This window comes from Hipposideros armiger, unplaced genomic scaffold (genome assembly GCF_001890085.2).
Source record: "Hipposideros armiger isolate ML-2016 unplaced genomic scaffold, ASM189008v1 scaffold_725, whole genome shotgun sequence".
Taxonomy (NCBI): Eukaryota; Metazoa; Chordata; class Mammalia; order Chiroptera; family Hipposideridae; genus Hipposideros; species Hipposideros armiger.
Genome location: NW_017732075.1, coordinates 189,782 through 207,586, shown reverse-complemented (window position 1 = coordinate 207,586; position 17,805 = coordinate 189,782). Strand labels below are relative to the sequence as shown.

The 17,805-nt window shown below is 46.1% G+C and overlaps 1 protein-coding gene across 2 annotated transcripts in view; it reads right to left on the bottom strand.

The window, feature by feature from the left end:
* GLRA1 (glycine receptor alpha 1) overlaps positions 1–17,805 on the bottom strand; it is an 85,406-nt gene that overhangs the window by 38,905 nt on the left and 28,696 nt on the right. For both annotated transcript variants that reach the window (XM_019627236.1, XM_019627238.1), the window contains exons 2-3: positions 14,925–15,052; positions 10,396–10,463 (exon numbers count right to left, since the gene is read on the bottom strand). In XM_019627236.1, the coding sequence (XP_019482781.1) occupies positions 10,396–10,463; positions 14,925–15,052 (196 nt within the window). The remainder of the gene's footprint in view (positions 1–10,395; positions 10,464–14,924; positions 15,053–17,805) is intronic.

Sequence of the window (17,805 nt, the reverse complement as noted above, 5' to 3'; positions counted from 1 at the left end):
GGGGTTCCTCTGTGCCACCTGCAGTTGGGTTCCCTCCACCCCACCCTCACTGTGTCTAATTTCAGATTCTAAGCTCTCCCAGTAAACTGCTCTGAACTTTGTATGGGGGTGAAATAGGAAGCATGCAGTGTTTAGTAGGAAAGAGCTAAGAGCTCAGTGAGTGTGTAGGTGGGAAGGGGCTGTAGAGGGCAAGGTGTGTGCCCACGTGAGTCAGAACGAAGGGACTTCACCCGGCAGGTGGACAAAGCACCCAGGCCTCAACATTGCAACTCTCCCAGGGATGTCTCTTCTCCAAACTCGATTCAACTCTAAACATTTATTAGGCCCAGTGGGAGTACAGCGAGGGTGGAGGCACGGGTCTTGGTTTCTACTCTCACAGAGCTCAGAGTTTTTAGCAGGCAAGGCAAGGTATGGACACAAATATCTACCACACAAAACTGAGGGTGATGAGGGTCATAAGAGGCTCTAACAAATGGCTATTAGGCATTGCTCTCCAGTCAACGAGATTACTTCCCAGCCAGGTTGGGTGGATCTGGAAAAGTGATTGCCGGGAAAGAGGCATTTGAAATTGCCCCAATCTGTTTAGTCCATCCTCCTGAAGTTAGCCTCTCAAGGGCTGGTATTGTTTGAGATGTGAACAGTATCCGGTTTCCGCTGGGAAGGAGGCCAGTGATGTGTGAGGAGGAAGAACAGAGGAGAGGCGTCCAGGCGTAGAGCAGGACAGGCTATGAGGACTAGGCGGGCGACATCGGTGTGTGTACAGTTAGGATGTGTGCAGTTGGAGATCGGAGGGGCATCACGGAGAAGGAATAGCACAAGCAAAGGTGTGTGGGCGGGGCACTCAAACAGTGCAGTGTAGCTCAACCATTAGCAACATAAGTAACAAAAGGTCCTCCTTATTGAAGGTCTACCAGGTACCAGGCATTGTGCTAAGCGAGCCACACACGTCAGCTCAGTTTATTTTTAAAACAGTCCTATGACTTCGGTATTTTCAGCCTAATTTAATAGGTGAAGGAGAGTCAGGGAGATCAAGGAATTTGTCCAAATTCACAGTGAACAGTGGGGCTGGAATTCGAATCTGGTTTGTCTGACTATATGAAGTTCATGCTCTCAGCCACGCTGCTGTGACATGGAATTGAGATGAGGTATCCTGAACTACAGGATTTCATGCTGTAGCCAGTTTGGCACCACCGAAGACTTAAACAGTGGAGCAGCATCACAGCTTGACTTCAGTAAGAGCAGTATGGTGGGAATGCCCATGAAATGTTGGAAGTGAGAACACAGCCGCGGGGAGACCTGTTTTGAGGCTGTCGTGATGGTCCAACTGAGAGATAAGGAGGAGCTAACAGATAATAGGAATGGAGAGTGGCCTGGATGAGAGAATCGTAGTTCTTTGTCCTCACCGTCATCTTCATCATTGTCATCATCACAGCAAGAAAGAAACTTTGATATAGGTTCTATTATCATTCTTATTTTACAGTTAGGTAAATCAAGGCACATAGAGGTTAAAGAACTGTTCTTGACCTCACATAGCTGGTAAGGGGCAAAGCTGGCATTTGAACCCATGGTGTCAATGCCAGAGCCCAAGCACTTAACCACTAGACTACACTCCCCAGGATCTCCCAGAATTGCACTGAGCGACAGTTTCACGATACCTCTGTGCCATCGGATACCGCCTCTGGCTGCTGTTATGTACCTGTGGGTTTGTCGAGACCCACAATTAGCAGGAAGTATCAAAAAGGGCAAAGGACACAAGACCTCTGTCCCAGGTCCTGAAGTCCACAAGTGCTCCTACCTCATTCTTGCTTTGACCCTCAGGTTTGACCCTTTGTCTGCTCTACACTTGAGTCCAGTGCTGGCAGACTCCCCTGATCCGGAGTTTCTGCCTCTTTGGCTCCAGATGCCTGCTGTGTGCCTAGTACCTCTCCTAAGGCACCACCCTGCCTGATGCATTCTTATTTGGGTCTCACACAAGCAGAGCTGCATGTGTTGTAAAGAACCGTGGTTTGGACCAGTGGAGCTGAGTACCTTTGTTTGTCTCTAGGGTATCACTAAAGCCCAGCATGAGTTTAATAATTACATAAACATGCTAATAGCAGCTACTTTTATTGGGTGTCTAGCATTTGCTGGAACTTTATGTGCATTGTATCTAAAAACCTTTCATCAACCTAGCACTCTGGGTATTATTACACTCACTGTACAGGGCAGGAAACTGAAAGCCAGAGAGGTTAGACAGAGGTTAAATGCTTTGCTCAGAGTTCCATAGCTAGTAGGTGCTAGAGCAGGGGTATCAACCCAGGACTGTCTGACTCCCAGTTTTGCACTCTTTTGATGATGGCATACTGTCTATTTCCTTTTTTAAAAAAATACCAAGTGCCTTGATGGGTGGATTAAAGTAATATAGTAGACATGGTATATTGGCACCCCACTGGCCCATGTGACAGGTTGGCTCATACACGTCCTTATAGTCAGTATCAGGTGGAGAACTTTGGACTTGTCTATTACATAGTGAGATGGATGCATAGCTGGTTACCAAAGGGTGCAGACTGCAGGGTGGATGTTACCCTGGAAAGAGGAAAGACGACAGTGTTGCTGTTCAGGGCATAACAGTGAGACGCTAACAAACTTGGAAATGTGGAACAGAAGCTTGCTCTTTGATGGGTAAACTAACAGCTGAGATGAATATGCAGCAGGGGAGGTGGGCGAGGCCCAGCATCAGTCACAATGACCCACATGCAGTCTCAATGACTTAGGACAGTCATGTGCTTGCCATTTAATAAGCAGAACCTAATTTACCTATTGTATTGTGTCTTGTTTAGAGAGCTATTTATAAATGTGGGAGACATCCATTTAGTGGTATAAGAAAGGGCAGTTTGAGGAGCAGGAATTTGGCAATTGGTAATCTAGCATCGCCTGGGGTATAGGGTCACTCCGTCTGGGGGGGAAACACCAGCGTTTTTGCCGCTGGGAGGAGGGTTTCTGTGTGGTGAGGCAAGGGTGGTTTCTTAGCCCTCTCTCCCAGCCTGGATGAAATTTCCCTCAAGGCTGTCTACATTTTCCAGGTATGTCAAAAGCAACTTTTCATTGGCTTCCCTGCTATTCAGAGAGTGGCAAGGGAGCGCTTTCATGGGGGACAAGAACGTTCCTCTTATTAGAATGGAAAGGTCCATTGTAAATTAAAATAACTTGGCAGCCTTATTTACCCACTTCAGTCTTTTGTGGGTTTGATTGCCATGAGTCAGCCTTGCTGAATCGGATCTGATGGAGCGCCAACTCTGGGCTGTCATACATTCATGATGGTGATGGCTCCCTTGGTGGTGTGTGGGAGAAATCCATCCAGCAGATGATTCCAGCACTGCCTGTAAATTTGTTTTCTGCCTGTAAGAGTCTAATGGCATTTCTGAGAGCTCTGTTTTTGGTCTTCTCTCAGTCTTTAGTTTCCCAAGGCTTCCTGGAGGGTTGAGCCATCTCTAACTGGATGACATTGAATAGACTTTCTCTTGGATTCCCCCAACCCAAAAATATAAGACATGACCTGGCATTAGCTGTGTAGCAAGACTGAAAGTGTAATGGGAAAGGCAGCCACCAAAAAGGATCTCATCCACGGTAGGAACCAACTCTACAAAATATCTAGGAATAAACCTAACAAATGTGCGAGTTGTACATATTAAAAAAAACACAACAACTCTAAAACTTTACTGAGAAGCATAAAGGGATACCTACATAAATGGAGACACACACCATGTTTATAAAATATTGTAAAGATGTCACTTCTTCCCAAATTAATGTATAAACTCCATCTATAAAATTGGAGGCAATTTTTATAGGCCTCCACAAGCTGATTCTAAAGTTCACGTGGAAGAGAAAGGGCTGGAAAGGTCAAGAAAACCTGGTAAAAGAAGACCTTCTCTACCAGACATAGAAAGATCATGTTAAGCCGTAGTAATTAAAATAGCGTGGTACTGGTGTGGAAACAGACAAACAGCCATGGGACAAAAAGCTGAGAATAGAATCAGACTAGGTATACATGCAGATTTAGTTTATGAAAAAGATAGCATTTCCAATTGGTGGAGAAATAATGGCTACTTAAGAATGATGTTGGAAAAATTATCTAGTCAGAGAAAAGTAGAATTAAGCCACCACCAAATACTTTACAGAAATCTAAACTGGACCAAATGGATTAAGGAGGTACCTGTAAGAAAAATAACCTATAATAGTATTCAAAACGGCCACTAAACATATGCAAAGATGCTCAAATTCACTAGGAATCTGGAGTGAAATTGTAAAATACAATGAAGTACCATTTAAAAAAAAATCTGACCTGGTAAAATAAAAAAAACAACAACCTTGATGATACCTTGGGTTGGCAAGGATAAAGAGAAACAAACACTGTTGTGAAGACAGTGAATTACTGGAGCTTCTTTGGAAGTGAGTTGGGCAATAATATCTGTCAAAATAATAAAAAAAGTGCATTATTTTGGTAAAGTAATTCCACTTCTGGAATATATCCTAAGGAAATGCACCAAGAGTCATGCACAAGGATATTCATTATGGCATTGTTTGTAATGGTGAAAGATCTGCATAAGCCTACAAGGCTCTCAGGAGAAGGGTGGTTCCACACCAAGCAATGATGTCCAGACCATGGAATTTTCTAGGCAGGCTGTAAAGTCTGGAAACATAGGTTAAAATCATTTTGTCACATATCAAATGTACTGAAAATAAACGACTGATTATGCTTCCTTATTTGGTGGTGTGTGGAGCATTAGGAATGAGGCAGACCTCTGTGCAGTGATGGGAAGAGATTCCAGGACATGGTGGAAATGAAGAAAGCAAACTGCACCGCACAATCCTGTTGCTACAAAGATGTGTGTAGGTACAAAAATGTTTGCACACTCGAGAAGAAGAGATGAGTGTATCTGCATTCCTGCTTCTCTCTCTCTCTCTTTTCTTTTTCACCGGACTTCTTACAAAAGCTTGTTTTCATCTATTACTCATGTACTTAAAAAAATGTGCCAGAGTTTTATTGTCCATAAGCAGGCTGTCACTAATCCCCAGGGGCCCTGGCCAGCGTGCCTGTCTCTATGCCAGGCTTGCCCGACCCTTGGTAAGAGAGGCTGGAGCTTATGACCTAATAATAGAAATACTGGGATTCATGCACAAAGGACGTCAATACACGCACACAGATACACACATATGCGTACACACACACGTGCACACATGCATACTCTCTCATTTGTTTACCTATAGTTCCACATGAATTCATGCTATATACATGCCTCCACATGTGCACGCTCCCATGTGTACCTTCACACATGTATGGACATACTCACACTCACATATTCTTATGTCAATACTCTTTCATTTACGTGTATTTGCATGTACATTCACATGCATACGCATAACATATTTAAATATGCTGACTCATGCTGACGCATACTTAAATATACTCTGATATATTCACAAATATCCACACACCGTTACATAAATGAAAACAATGCACTTCATGTACGTTCTCTCTTAAACGCTTCCGCATATTCTTACATATATACATACACACATATAAGTGCACATTCACACTTCTGCATATTCACATGTACATTTATAACCACAGAAACACACATACTTACATTCATACCTATACATGCATATATATTTCTCTTTGAGGTTACATGGCCAACCAAATATATTCAAACTTGCATACACACATAAACATGTCTGTGTGTACATTTGCACTAACACACATGTGCATACATACTACACAGATACATAGATGCCGCAGTGCACACGTATGCACACTCACAAGCATGTGTGTCCAGACAAGCTGGGTGGTTCCCTGTAGGTTCTAGCTCCAACTCTTTCTCTTGTAGATTGTAGACGGGCTGCTCTAGATCAGAAGCCCCTTCCCGCGTCTCCCTCATTCATTCCTGTTCCAACTTCTACCTTCGTCTTGCTGCCTAGACTCAAAGAGAGTCCCTGGGAAGGTCAGATGAAGGACAGGCAGCTCAGCCCTCCCCTCATCCGGGATGGAAGGAGACCCCTGTTGCTTTGCTGGCTGCCTCCCTCTGCTCTCAGGTCTGTTAGCTCCGGTGAATAAAACCAGGTCCTGGGAAACAGACAGTCAGGCTTAGGGACTCCAGCTGTTCACAGAGCTGCTACGCACTCCTGCTGCTCCTGAGAACACGCGCAGCCTGGGAAGTTTCTGACACCGGGGCTATGGACCAGTGTACCGTGGCCCCAGGCTGCACAACCAGTTCCTTCCGTGGTTGGAGAGACATAGGCCTGGGACGGAAGTCTGGGGGCCGGGGGCATGTCTGTTCAATGAGCTTCCCTTTCAGCTCTGACTCCCTATGACCAAAGGAAACACGAGGAGCCGGGTAATCCCAAACACCCAGGAATTAAAAGTTTATATTTGGCTCAGGAGAACGTGGCGTTTGGAGAGAGGTAGCTCTGAATTCAAATCCTACCTCTGCCGCTCATTAGCTGTGTGCCTTTCTGTAAGTGATCTAACCTTTCGGATCCTCAGTTTTCTTATCTGTAAAATGGGGATCACATTTCCTGCCTCCTGGGGGTTGTGGTGAGGTCTGAGTGAGGGGATCTATGCAGAAGAACTCTGCTTACTGCCTGGCACGCAACACCATTTACTGTGTGGTGGTTGCTGTTGTATTCTGAGTGACAAGGAAAGAGGCTTGAATGGGAAAGTGGTCCAAATGGTTTGGTTGGTGGGACCTGGGGGAGAAAGAAGCTGAAGGGAGGGGAACCCTCGGCCGCTGCAAAGAGCACCCGTTCCATGCTGTGTGACCTTGCTCAAGTGATGACACCACTCTAGCCATCGGATTCTCTTTCTGTAAAGTAGAGAATTGATTTAGACCATTTCTTAACTGTTTTTCTAGCTCTGAGATTTTAAGCCCCCCCCCCAAGTCATTTGCAAAGCAAATTAAACACATAGCAATAATAAAAAACACAGGAAAGAGTCCCAGTACTATAGAATATGAAAGCTGGAAAAGGGCAACCCCTACTCTAGAGCAACTTTAATAAGTAAGAATCCTAAGCCATCTGTGGACCACTCCCAAGGAAGCGCATCACTGCCAATCCTTCATTTCCCGACTAAAGAGTATTTATGTTTCTCCTGGAGGCCATCTCTTCTGGGCTCCACTTGTCGGCTACCTCCATTATCACTATTTGCTAGTTTACCTTGAGGCGTGCTGAGCCTGGCATGATGGGAGATTGGGTTTCTGCTTCTGACAGAACTTAGGTGGTTGTGTAAGTGTGTGCTGTGGGTCTGTGATCCTCCAGTTTCCCAAGTCTGTGCCCTTTGGTACTGTAGCAGCATAATGCAGAACAAACGCTTGTCTGTGGGTTATGACCATCGGACCAGTCACTAACTAGCTCTGTGATGTCTTCAAATCTCACTTTCCTCAGCTGAGCAATGGGGGACATAGTGTCTGCCATGTCTACTTTACAGAGTGGTCATTAAGACCAAGTGTTTGGTGAAGGGATCGAGTGAGGGAGCAAGTGTGAAGTGTGTTGAAAATTGTACGTGGCATTTAATAATAATGCTGATAGTCGCTGTGTGAGCACTTCGCGTCAGGCACTGTGCTTAGTGCTTTCGATGCTTTACTTCCTAATCTTCCCAACAAGTCACGTGGTGGATGCTATTGGTGTCCCCTTTTATAGATGAGGAAGCTGACTTAGGCCACCTTGCCCAGGTCACAGAGACGAGCCTCAGATTTTGTCTGGGTGTGGAAAACTGTTCTAATTGCTACACTGTCTGCAGGAAGCCAGATGCAGCAGGAGCAGAGTCTGGAATGGTAGACAGGAGACATGGGGGAGGGGAAATGAGGCTCAGAGAAGCCTTGCTCAGGTGCACACAGCTGACCAGTGATAGCTCTCAGGCTTCATTGTCCAGCGTCTCCATCATCATCATCATCATCATCACCATCACCATCATCACCATCATCACCATCATCACCATCATCATCACCATCATCACCATCATCACCATCATCACCATCATCACAACATTTAGAGCATTTACTGTGATAGACACTTCCCTGCATATATCACCCATAATAACTCGATGAGATTTGCATGTTCATCACCACTGGGATTTTACAGATGAGGAAACTGAGGCTTAAAGCCATGAGGCACATCAGCGCCTCACATACAGTGAGGGAGCCCAGGCCTCTGTGACTCCAGAGTCCAGGCTCTGAGCCACCACAAAAAATCAGGGCAAACTGCAGCTCTTTTCTGGAACCTGTAGCCAGGAAATAAATCTATGTAGTCATTATAGGGAAACAAGTGGGAGTGGTGGCGTTGTGCAGGTATGTACACCTGTCCTCAAGTGACCGACCTCTTTACATAGCGGGTGGTCCCTTGCTGGGTTTGAGAGCTATTTACCATTTCTGAAGGAGAGCGAAGGTGTCAACTTGCACGGCACAGACTGAGTGATGCAAATGTCAACGCACTTCTGGTTTGGGAGGGAGAAGAAAAGCAGAGGGGCTTGTTAGGAGCTCTTACAAGATATCTATTCAGTGTGGAAAAACGTGGCTTTTTGAGCTGGGTGCCCAGTGAAATGCAGCCATGTTTGTTCCTAGTGGACGGGTGGGGTCATTTTCATTTGGAGATGAGGGGCCTTTTCGTTTTATGGACTTTGATCGGTTGTCCTTTGGATGTGGACAGGATCTACGTGGCCAAATCGACTGGCCTCTTTGCAAAAAGACAGATTTTGGACTATTTGCCCCATGACCCGCAGAGCTCAGTGGTTTTTGCCAGTCTGGGACTGAAAGGTTAGATCTAATGTTTGGGACCAAATAATGGTTTTCATTAACAAACAATGTATCTGATTTGGTTTATTTATTTAAAAAAATGATTGAGTACCTGTTACTAAATCACTGCTGGCCACTGACGTTACCACGGGAAATGAGACAAGATTCTGGACCACAAAGCACTTACATTATAGTGAGAAGAGGGACAAATAAGCAGACGGTGATGGTGTTAAGTGTAAGTGGCAAGTGCTATTATGGGAACTGTAACGTGTCATGAGAATGGGCAGAAGGGAGACATCCCAGCGTTGGGTCAAGCACACATATGAACTCACACACATGCATGTGCACATGTGTTAGAGTGTGAAGGCTTCCTATGGAGATCATGCTAAGCAGAGACTTAAAGGAGAATAGGCGATGGCAAGGGGGAGGAAGCTGGAGCGGGTGCTCTGGGCAGAGGCCTCAACAGCATCCACAGAAGCTGTTAACCAGAGCGAGAGCACCACCTGTGTGGAGAACGCTCAGCAATTCCGTTTATCCTGAACGGGAAGTGAGAGAGAGAGAGAGACGGGACGAGACGGGACGAAGCAGGGCACAATCACAGAGGGCTGTCTCTGCTTTGCACAGGAATTTGGGCTTAGTGCTGAAGGTGAGGGGGCGTCCTGGGGGAGCTGTTAAAGCAGAGGAAAGTGTGAGATTAGTTTGAATTTTAGAAAGACCCCTGTGTGAGAAAGAATGGATTGCAGCAGGGGGGCAAGATGAAAGTCGAGAACCCTTTGCAGTAATGCGAGCAAGCCATGATGGAAGCCTGAACTAGACTAGAGACAGGTGGATGTCCAGAAATGGATGGCTTAGAGGACTTCAAGGCAGCAACATCTGTAGGACTTGCTGATTGGCCAGCTGCTTCTCACTCTGCTCATAAACATATGACTTTAGGTGGCCTTATTTATTCTCTCACAAGCTAGGTCACTCCCTTCAAAACAAGTACAACGGATTTTTTTTTCTCAAGGATTGAGAAAAACATTTTTAAAGTATTGCATTCATTTGTAACTACTAATGTAATATTTACTGTTTGTAGAAATTGGGAAAATGCAGAAACACCGAAAGAAGAAAATAATATTATCCATAAGTCTATGATACAGGGATAATTGCTATTAACCTTTTAGTGGTTTTTTTCTTCTGGTCTTTTTTTCCTAGTGTAATTGATTTATTTTCAACTTTTTATGATGGGAATTTAAAAATACATACAGATGTAGAGAGTAGAGTAGAATCAACCCGATACACAAATTCCAGCTCCTAGAACCAGTCTTCTGCTATTCCACAGCGGAATTTGAAACTTACAAGCAGGTCTAATCTAACACTCTAGCCCATTGATATAATTTTGTTTTTATAATCCTGGGCGTTTGGCATGTGATAGCCCTGCTGGCTCTTTGACCACTTTTATATGTCGATCCTCACCTGGAACATTGAGCAGGATAGTAAAAATGTCCAAGTCTCATGGTATACCGCTGGAGACCTGAAAACACCCCGGATTGCCCACCTCCTTGGGGAAGACCAATGCAGAGGGTAAATATTTCAGGGAGAGAGATGTGTCCCCAGCACAAAAGAGCAGCTTGTGTTTTGACTCACTCACCATAGTTGTCTCAGCAATGGAACCAAAACTGTTGATGAAAATGTTGCAGCTCACATTCACCGGGGGACCTGCCAATCAAGAGAGATCCCTGCTTAGCTCCGTGGCCACGAAGAAACCCACAGGACAGGACCTGTTCCTGGAACACTGACTTCAGGGGTGGATCCCCCTTGGTGAGGAGCCCCTTGCTTGCCCTCCGCCCCACCCCCGAGCAGCTGGGACCCCCAGTGATATCGTTGGGCCAGATCCCCTGTCCCCAAGTGAACACCAGGTACAGAGCACCGGGGACTGAGCCGAGATGTACTTTCATTAGCACAGGATGATTCACCATCCTGCCATATGGTTGAAATCCCTTCCCCAAACCCCATCGGCAGCCTTCTAATTTGTGGCCGAAATGTATTTAAGGCTACAACATTTGGAGGCCATCTTGGGAATCGCTAGGAACAGTAAGTTTCTTGCCTTGAACTTATGAACCAAGAACGATTGCCTGAAAGGGCGTTGATGGGAATTGCCAGCTGAGGAATCCAGAGGGAACCTCAAGGGATGTCCATAAGTCTTTGTTAAATACTTTCCAGGCAGGCTTTTTGAGTCCTACTGTAAAGGATGGTAAAGAAGTGGAAGAATCCTTGCCCTTGAGAATCATATTGCTAAAGGGACCTTCGTCAAATGGAAGCCCAAGCTCTTCATTTTATACTATGAATGATAGTATACTATGAATGAAAGCTCATTTCCTGAGCTTTACAGTGTTCGCTGCTGTGCTGAGAGTGCTACTAACATGATCTCATGCCACCTTCTCAGCAACTCCATGAGAAGATCTGGTTATTACCTCAGTTTTACAGCTGAGGAAACAAAGATTCAGAGAGGCTATTTTTCCACAGCTACACAGCTAGTAAAGGGTCAAACCAGAGCTTGAGCTCAGATTTATCTAATTCCAAGCTGGTAGTCTCAACAGCTGTGCTTGTAGGAAGGCGGTTCAGAGAAAGGAAGTGGCATGCCCAGTCTTTATCCTAATGAGCTTCCTGGGTGGTTTTCCTGCACAGTCAGGTTTAGGAACCACTGCTAGAGACCAGCTACCCATTCAAGGCCCAGTTCTTGAACACCTCCAGTCGTGGGGAACTCATTTTGTTTTGAGCAGTTCTTTCCCCAGCTCTGTCTGCTAAAAAATATTTCCTTGTACTGACTGGAAATCTGCCTCCTGGTCCCTTCTACCTAGAAAAGGCCCGTTAGGTTTTTTTTTTTTCTCATGTAGACTCATACCGTCAAGATGCCCCGAAGAGTTACTGCCCGTGCCTGGAATGATGTGCACAGAGTTCCCACCCAGGCCCTGCAAGTGTCTGGTGCTATGACTCCCATATAAATTAGATCCTGATTTATGTGTACGAGAGGACGCCAGCCAGAAGGACCCCATGGGGAGGTGAGATTCATTGACATAAATCTGAAATTAAATTATCCTCGAGAAAATTACAATCTGGCTGCTTTTGGCAGCAGGATAATGTATATATTTCATTAAATATTAAAGTTTAATTTTGCTTTTGTGTATGTGTTTGCACCGGGCTGTGCCCCGGATCCTGGGAACCATTACCTACACAAAGTCTTAGAGAGGCCACAGAATACAGAGCTGGCAGGGCTTTGTCCTACTGGGTCATTTGACAAATGCAGAAACAGAGGCCCAGATACGTCAAATGATGTACTCTGGGTCATATGCATCAGGTAAGCAGTGGGCGTTCTAGAATCCAATTTTAGCGCTCTTTCACTTCCGTATCACAATTTGCGTTGCCACTGCGATCTGCAGACGCGCCTGCTGTTCCCGGCTAACCCTCTCTTCAGGACAGTCAGGAGCAGGCAAAACTTCTGGTTCTTGAAGAAAACTGCTGAGGGATTCATGAATCCCTCTGTGGAGTTTTCAAATAACGCAGGCCCCTTCCGATTGCGTTGAGGGTACAGGGTCTTTATCAGGAACGCTGCGGTTTGTGTGGGGCTCTTGGGAATGTTATCTGTGTCTGGGTGGAAGTGTGGAGGGGCTGTGGGGCTCAGGGGCAGGACAGCCCCTCACGCCCGTGTTTCAGGCCTCACCACCAGGGAGAGGGGAGAAACCTTGTTCTCCAGCTCCTGGGTGGGGGTTCCAGGAAGCTGCGCCTTGCTCAGAGCCGGACTTGGAGGGGACCAAAGGGTTTAGAGAGTGCAGTTTTGGGAGGGGACTAAGATTATCTAGCTCTGTAGATTTGGTGTCCAAGTGTTAGGAATAAGGTTCTCAGACTGGGGAGAGGAAGGGCCCTGATTCGATGGTTTTATAGTCTGGGTGAAATCTTATTTCTTAGAAATGTCCGCTGCTAAGTCAGTACGTTAATAAATGAATGAATAAGCAAATAAACAAATACATACAAGACTAGCAGTAGACAGAGAAGTGAGTCAGGGCAGCTCGCTGGGTTCAAGTCCCTATCGCGGTGACAGCATGACTTGGGAAAGTCGTTTAACTGCTCTAAGCCTTATTTGTTGGTTCATCTGTTCATTCGTTTATTTATGAAAGGTTGATTAAGGGACTTTTATGTGCCAAGTACAGTGGCATGCATAATCGATAACTAACACATAAACCCTGGATCGCGCATATTCAACAAATGAGTCCTTCCTTTCTCAGGAGAGCAAGACCGTGGCACTCAGGATGGAGTTCTGACAGAGCCCACCAGGGGGCGCGGTGGGCTGGAATGCTGACAACGGCCAGCAGGTAGGGCCTGCGACCTGGTGGTCAGTTCTCGAATGTGTTTTATTTGTCCAATGGTGTTTCTAAAAGATGTGATTTAGCTGCCAACTTGGAAGATTTCACCAAACCCCAGACTCAGGTCTTACCTTGCAAGGCCTGCTGCCTAGGGCCTGCGTTCCCACCTGGCAGCTTCCTGCGGGAGCTAAGTGGCCGTTCTTGGACAAGCCGTGTGCTTTCTAGTTTTCTTATCTTCATCTTGCTTCACGCATGTGCCATACCTGCTTGGTCCCTCTGGGTAATTGAGATTCTGACCCTGGTGAAGGGTTTGTGACCAGTGTCCTGTGACAGCCAACTGGGTCCCAATTTACCTGTCCTTGAGGGGACCGAGGTCATTCTAATGATGCTGGAAAGATGTGGCCTCAGGAGCAAGATGCTAGGGGAGCAAAGGAACCTCGGGGTACACAGGGGTGGGAGGTGGGCCCAAACACAACCCTCAATGCATCTCCCTGACCGTTTTCTATTTGCGGAGCACTCTGAGAATAGGGCGCAAAGTGAGCAAATATTAGGAAGCTGTAACCAGCTGTCACATTCCTTGTTTGGTCTTGGACTTGAGCCAAAAGGAACAGTGAGGAAGGGCATCTGGAATCAAAATTGATTAGGATGCTGGCAGAGGGTCCTTGAAATAAGATTTTTGCAGGGGTGCTGGGAGGAAGGTCCGAGTGCACAGGTTCCCGAGGAGGTCCTGAAGATGCCACCTGCAGAATTCTGTTCAGCAGTTTGCCATGGTTACGACTTCCTGAGGCATCAATGGACAAAGGGAACTGGTTCCCTCGTGTTATAGACATTAAGATCTCAGAGGCCTGTGAGAGCGGAAAGAAACTTCCCGAGTCACTTTGGTGAGGGTTTGTAAATTGGCTACCCATAGGGCGCGTTTGGCTCACAAACGTGTTTTGTTTGAATTTACATGTTTTAGGAATCAGGAAATTTTGCATAAATATTTTTTTCTGGCTCTTCTTGGAATACTGGATGATCTGGCAACATGGGGCCCACATTCCCAGAGGGTAACCATGGGCTGGGGCTATGGGGAGGCTGCCCCCTTTGGAGGGGTTCGCATCTCTGTTTCTCCATAGTTTCTACCATTTCCTATTGCCATGTTCTTGGCTCCCCTCACTCATTTAAGTTACCTACCGAATCCCTGTAGGCATTTACAATTGTGACTCTGATTTAGACTAGAAAGTTTTAAAATTATTTGTTCATTCCTGGGAAGCGCTCAGCAGATGAATTTCCTCTGGAAGCCTCTTATCTAAAACACATAAAAATGGAGCTGCTTGGGGGAGAAATGGGGGAACAAAGTGAGCAGGCTTGCCCGTTGTGCCCTCTGCTTCTCCCTTTTGGGGCACATGGTCACTCCATGAAGCATGGTTTAAAGACCTAGGGTAGAGTCATGTCCATCACTGCAGAAATGAGGACATTGAGGCTCAGAGAAAGGAAGAGACTTGTCCAAGCTCAGAGAGTTAAGTTTGTATCTGAACCCAAACTTGAATGCTTTTTTTTTTTTTATGCATTCTACGTTTGTCTCTCTGTCCATTATACTAGAGGTAGCAAATAGATTTTAATTCACAAAGTGACTCCTGACGACCAGAGGTGCTGTTGGGTTGGATTCCGAGGCTTTGGTTGGGCTGGGTCGGGTAGCAGACTGGTTTGATTAATAATGTCTGCCTTGGGCAGAGGAAAGAGTCATGGGACTCCTACCATCTGCATCCAACACCATGCTGCTTGCTTCTTAACCTAGGAGAGCCGATCCCCAGGGATCTGGAAGGAAAGTTTTCTCTACCTTTAAAATTGGGCCTGATCCTGGCATCATATCCAGAGGTTCTTCCCATTAGCTTATCCAGGAAATCCGAGGGAGACATAGGCTTGGGCGCGGAGCGGGCAGCTTCAGCCTCCTTAGAAGCAGCAAGGCTAAGAAGGGAGAGAGGAAAAAAGCAGAGGGTTAATGATGGCCCTTTCTCACGCTGTGGCCAGATGCCAGCCTCGCCCAGCCCCCATAGAGCCACTAGAGTGCTCTTAGCCTAAGAAATAGGTAATACAGGTTCTTAATGAGGTAAGGCCCAGGCTACATTGTTTATCCAGCCCAAATATTAGCCAGTGCGGGATCCTGGCAGGCAGCTGAGCGTCTGACTGCTGCTGAGAAGCTGCTGACTCTTTTGAGGCTGCAGCTTTGGAGATATGAGCAGTCACACTCATCTGTGTGTCTCCCTGGGAGAGAAGATTGAAGGGTTAACCTCCCGCTAGGCCCAGTCCTGTGTTTTGGGTGCCTGCCCTCTCACAGGTCCATGGAACAGCACAACAAGGGAGAATCTTAGAGATCAAATAGTCCAGGCTTTCCCCAAAGTTTCTCTTCAGAATCCATCACTAATTAAAAAAATTTAAAAAAAGAAGAAAAGGTGCCCAAGTCAAACGCATTTGGGAACACAAACTTAATCAGGCATCTTTACCTGAGGTATTCTCAGAACCTTTAACAAGCTGAGATGCCTATACTTATGGGACTACCATCACAAGAAACACATACTTTAGAAAATGCTCAGTTGGGAAAAGTGAGGCACAGCTGGTGGAAGGGACCGACCCCCATTCCCACTGAACAAAGTGGTTCCAGGTCCTCATTCATGCCATAGCATGAATTACTGATGTCTAAGCACAGCGGCCCTCCGCCTGCCACATTCTTAACTGCATGCACGTTTCTAGAAGAGTCAGGATTGAAAGGTGAAGGGTCGAAGAACAATCATCTGCATTGTTTCGTGCAGCCCTGAAACTATGCCCAGGAGGTAGCTGGGAGCTGGTGCCCCTTGTCGCATGTGCGGAGGGGCTGGTCCATTGGAGGAAGGACATGGAGAGAGACACGCCAGTGTGTTGCCAAGGAGGACACTGTGCCCCAAGGATTTGCTGTCCACCTCTCTTGTCTGTCGCTGCGGCTCCTTTTCTTATTTCATCATTTGTAGCTGTGCAAGGGAGCACCTCTAATGGACAACTCTCAAATCCGTGTCTCTATGCTGGCTTCGGCCTGGAGCCCACTGTCCTCATTTGCACACACCTGCAGGTCATGTCCGCCTGTGCCTCTAATTCCTCTCCCGAATTGCACGGCACAGCCTCCTTCCCAGGCTTGCTTCTCCAGACCACTCTTCCCCAGGCGGTGCCAACCTCTTCCCATTCTTTAGGATCAGAAGCTTCAGCGCCATCTTGCCTCCTTGTCCCTCTGTCCTCTTACACCCCTGACTCGCCAGGTCCTGGCCGTGATACCTTGTCATGTAGTTACTTGTGTTTTAAGACCAGGAATCACAGTGTTTTTATTTATTATTGATTTGTTGTTTTTATTTTTTTTATTGGGGAATTGGGGGGATGGGAACAGTGCTGGAGAATTGGGGGAAGGGGAACAGACAAGTTGCTGTCCTTTTGTTCTTCAGTCTAGTTGTGGAGGACGTTGCTTCACTGGCCCAAGTTGGCACCATCATTGCGCTCTTCCCGGGTGAGGCAGATCAGTCGCCGGCTTCTGGACGGCCGCTCATGGTGGCTGCTGGCTACACACGGTAGCCCATGGCAAACCACTGCCACAGGGGCTGCAGCCTACACCATCGCCGGCGACTCACGGCAGCCCAGCTCCAGGTTGAGCTGTTGTTCAGCATCTTAGCTGTGGAGGGCAGTGTCACTGGCCCTCATATGTGGGATCCGAACCGGGGCCCTCTGGCGTCCCAAGCCAGTTCTTAACTATCGCACCACTCGGCCGGCCCTATTGGTTTGTTCTTTTAATCTACTGTGTCTACCATGGTGTCTCAAACATAACTGGTGCTCAGTAATTGCTCAGCGAATGAATGAATGAATGCATGAATAATATGCTACTTTAAATAATCAAATATCCTGATGAGTAGGGTATCCGTAAATATGCATATAATCATATATAGATTAACAATTTTTAAAGAATTAGACTATTAAACCCAGGAATGAAAAAATACTGAAAGCAATCTGGTGTTTCTGTGAAGATTTGGAAGATATTCCATAATTATCTAGATACTCCTGCTTAATACTCTGAAGGTCCCTTAGGCATATAGGTGTGTACTGAGGAGCTAGTGTTGATTGGCAGGAGGAGGGACAGATGCATTTTACTGTTTTTATGTGTGTGACGCTGGATGTCTGTGAGGTTCTGTGATGTGGGTAGGTTTCTAGGTGTGATGTGTATGCATGTTATGTGTACAAGTGGGTGAATGTGGAGATTAGGGTGTGCATGGGGGTGTTTGTGGATCAATAATGAGTTGTGTTACATAGATTTGTATGTGAAAAATGTGAATATCTGTGTCCATGTGAAAGTGTGCTGTTAAGTGTGACGTTCTGTATGGGCATTTTTGTGTGTATATGTGGGGTGTATATATACCTGGGGTATAGCATGTGAATGTGCAAAGTGCCTTTGTGGATGTATGTATATGGTGTGTATATTGCACGTGTGTGTTTCTGAAATGTGCTGTGGGATGTAAAATACAATAGTGCAAAAAAAGTGAAAAGAACAGATGATTTGGGATCAATGCTATCTCAGTTATTTACTAGCTGTGTGACCTTGGGGAAGTTACTTAACCTCTCTGAACTTTAGTTGCCTCATATATCAAATTAGTTTTGCACAAAGAGCACAATTTAAAGACACACACACACACACACACACACACACACAC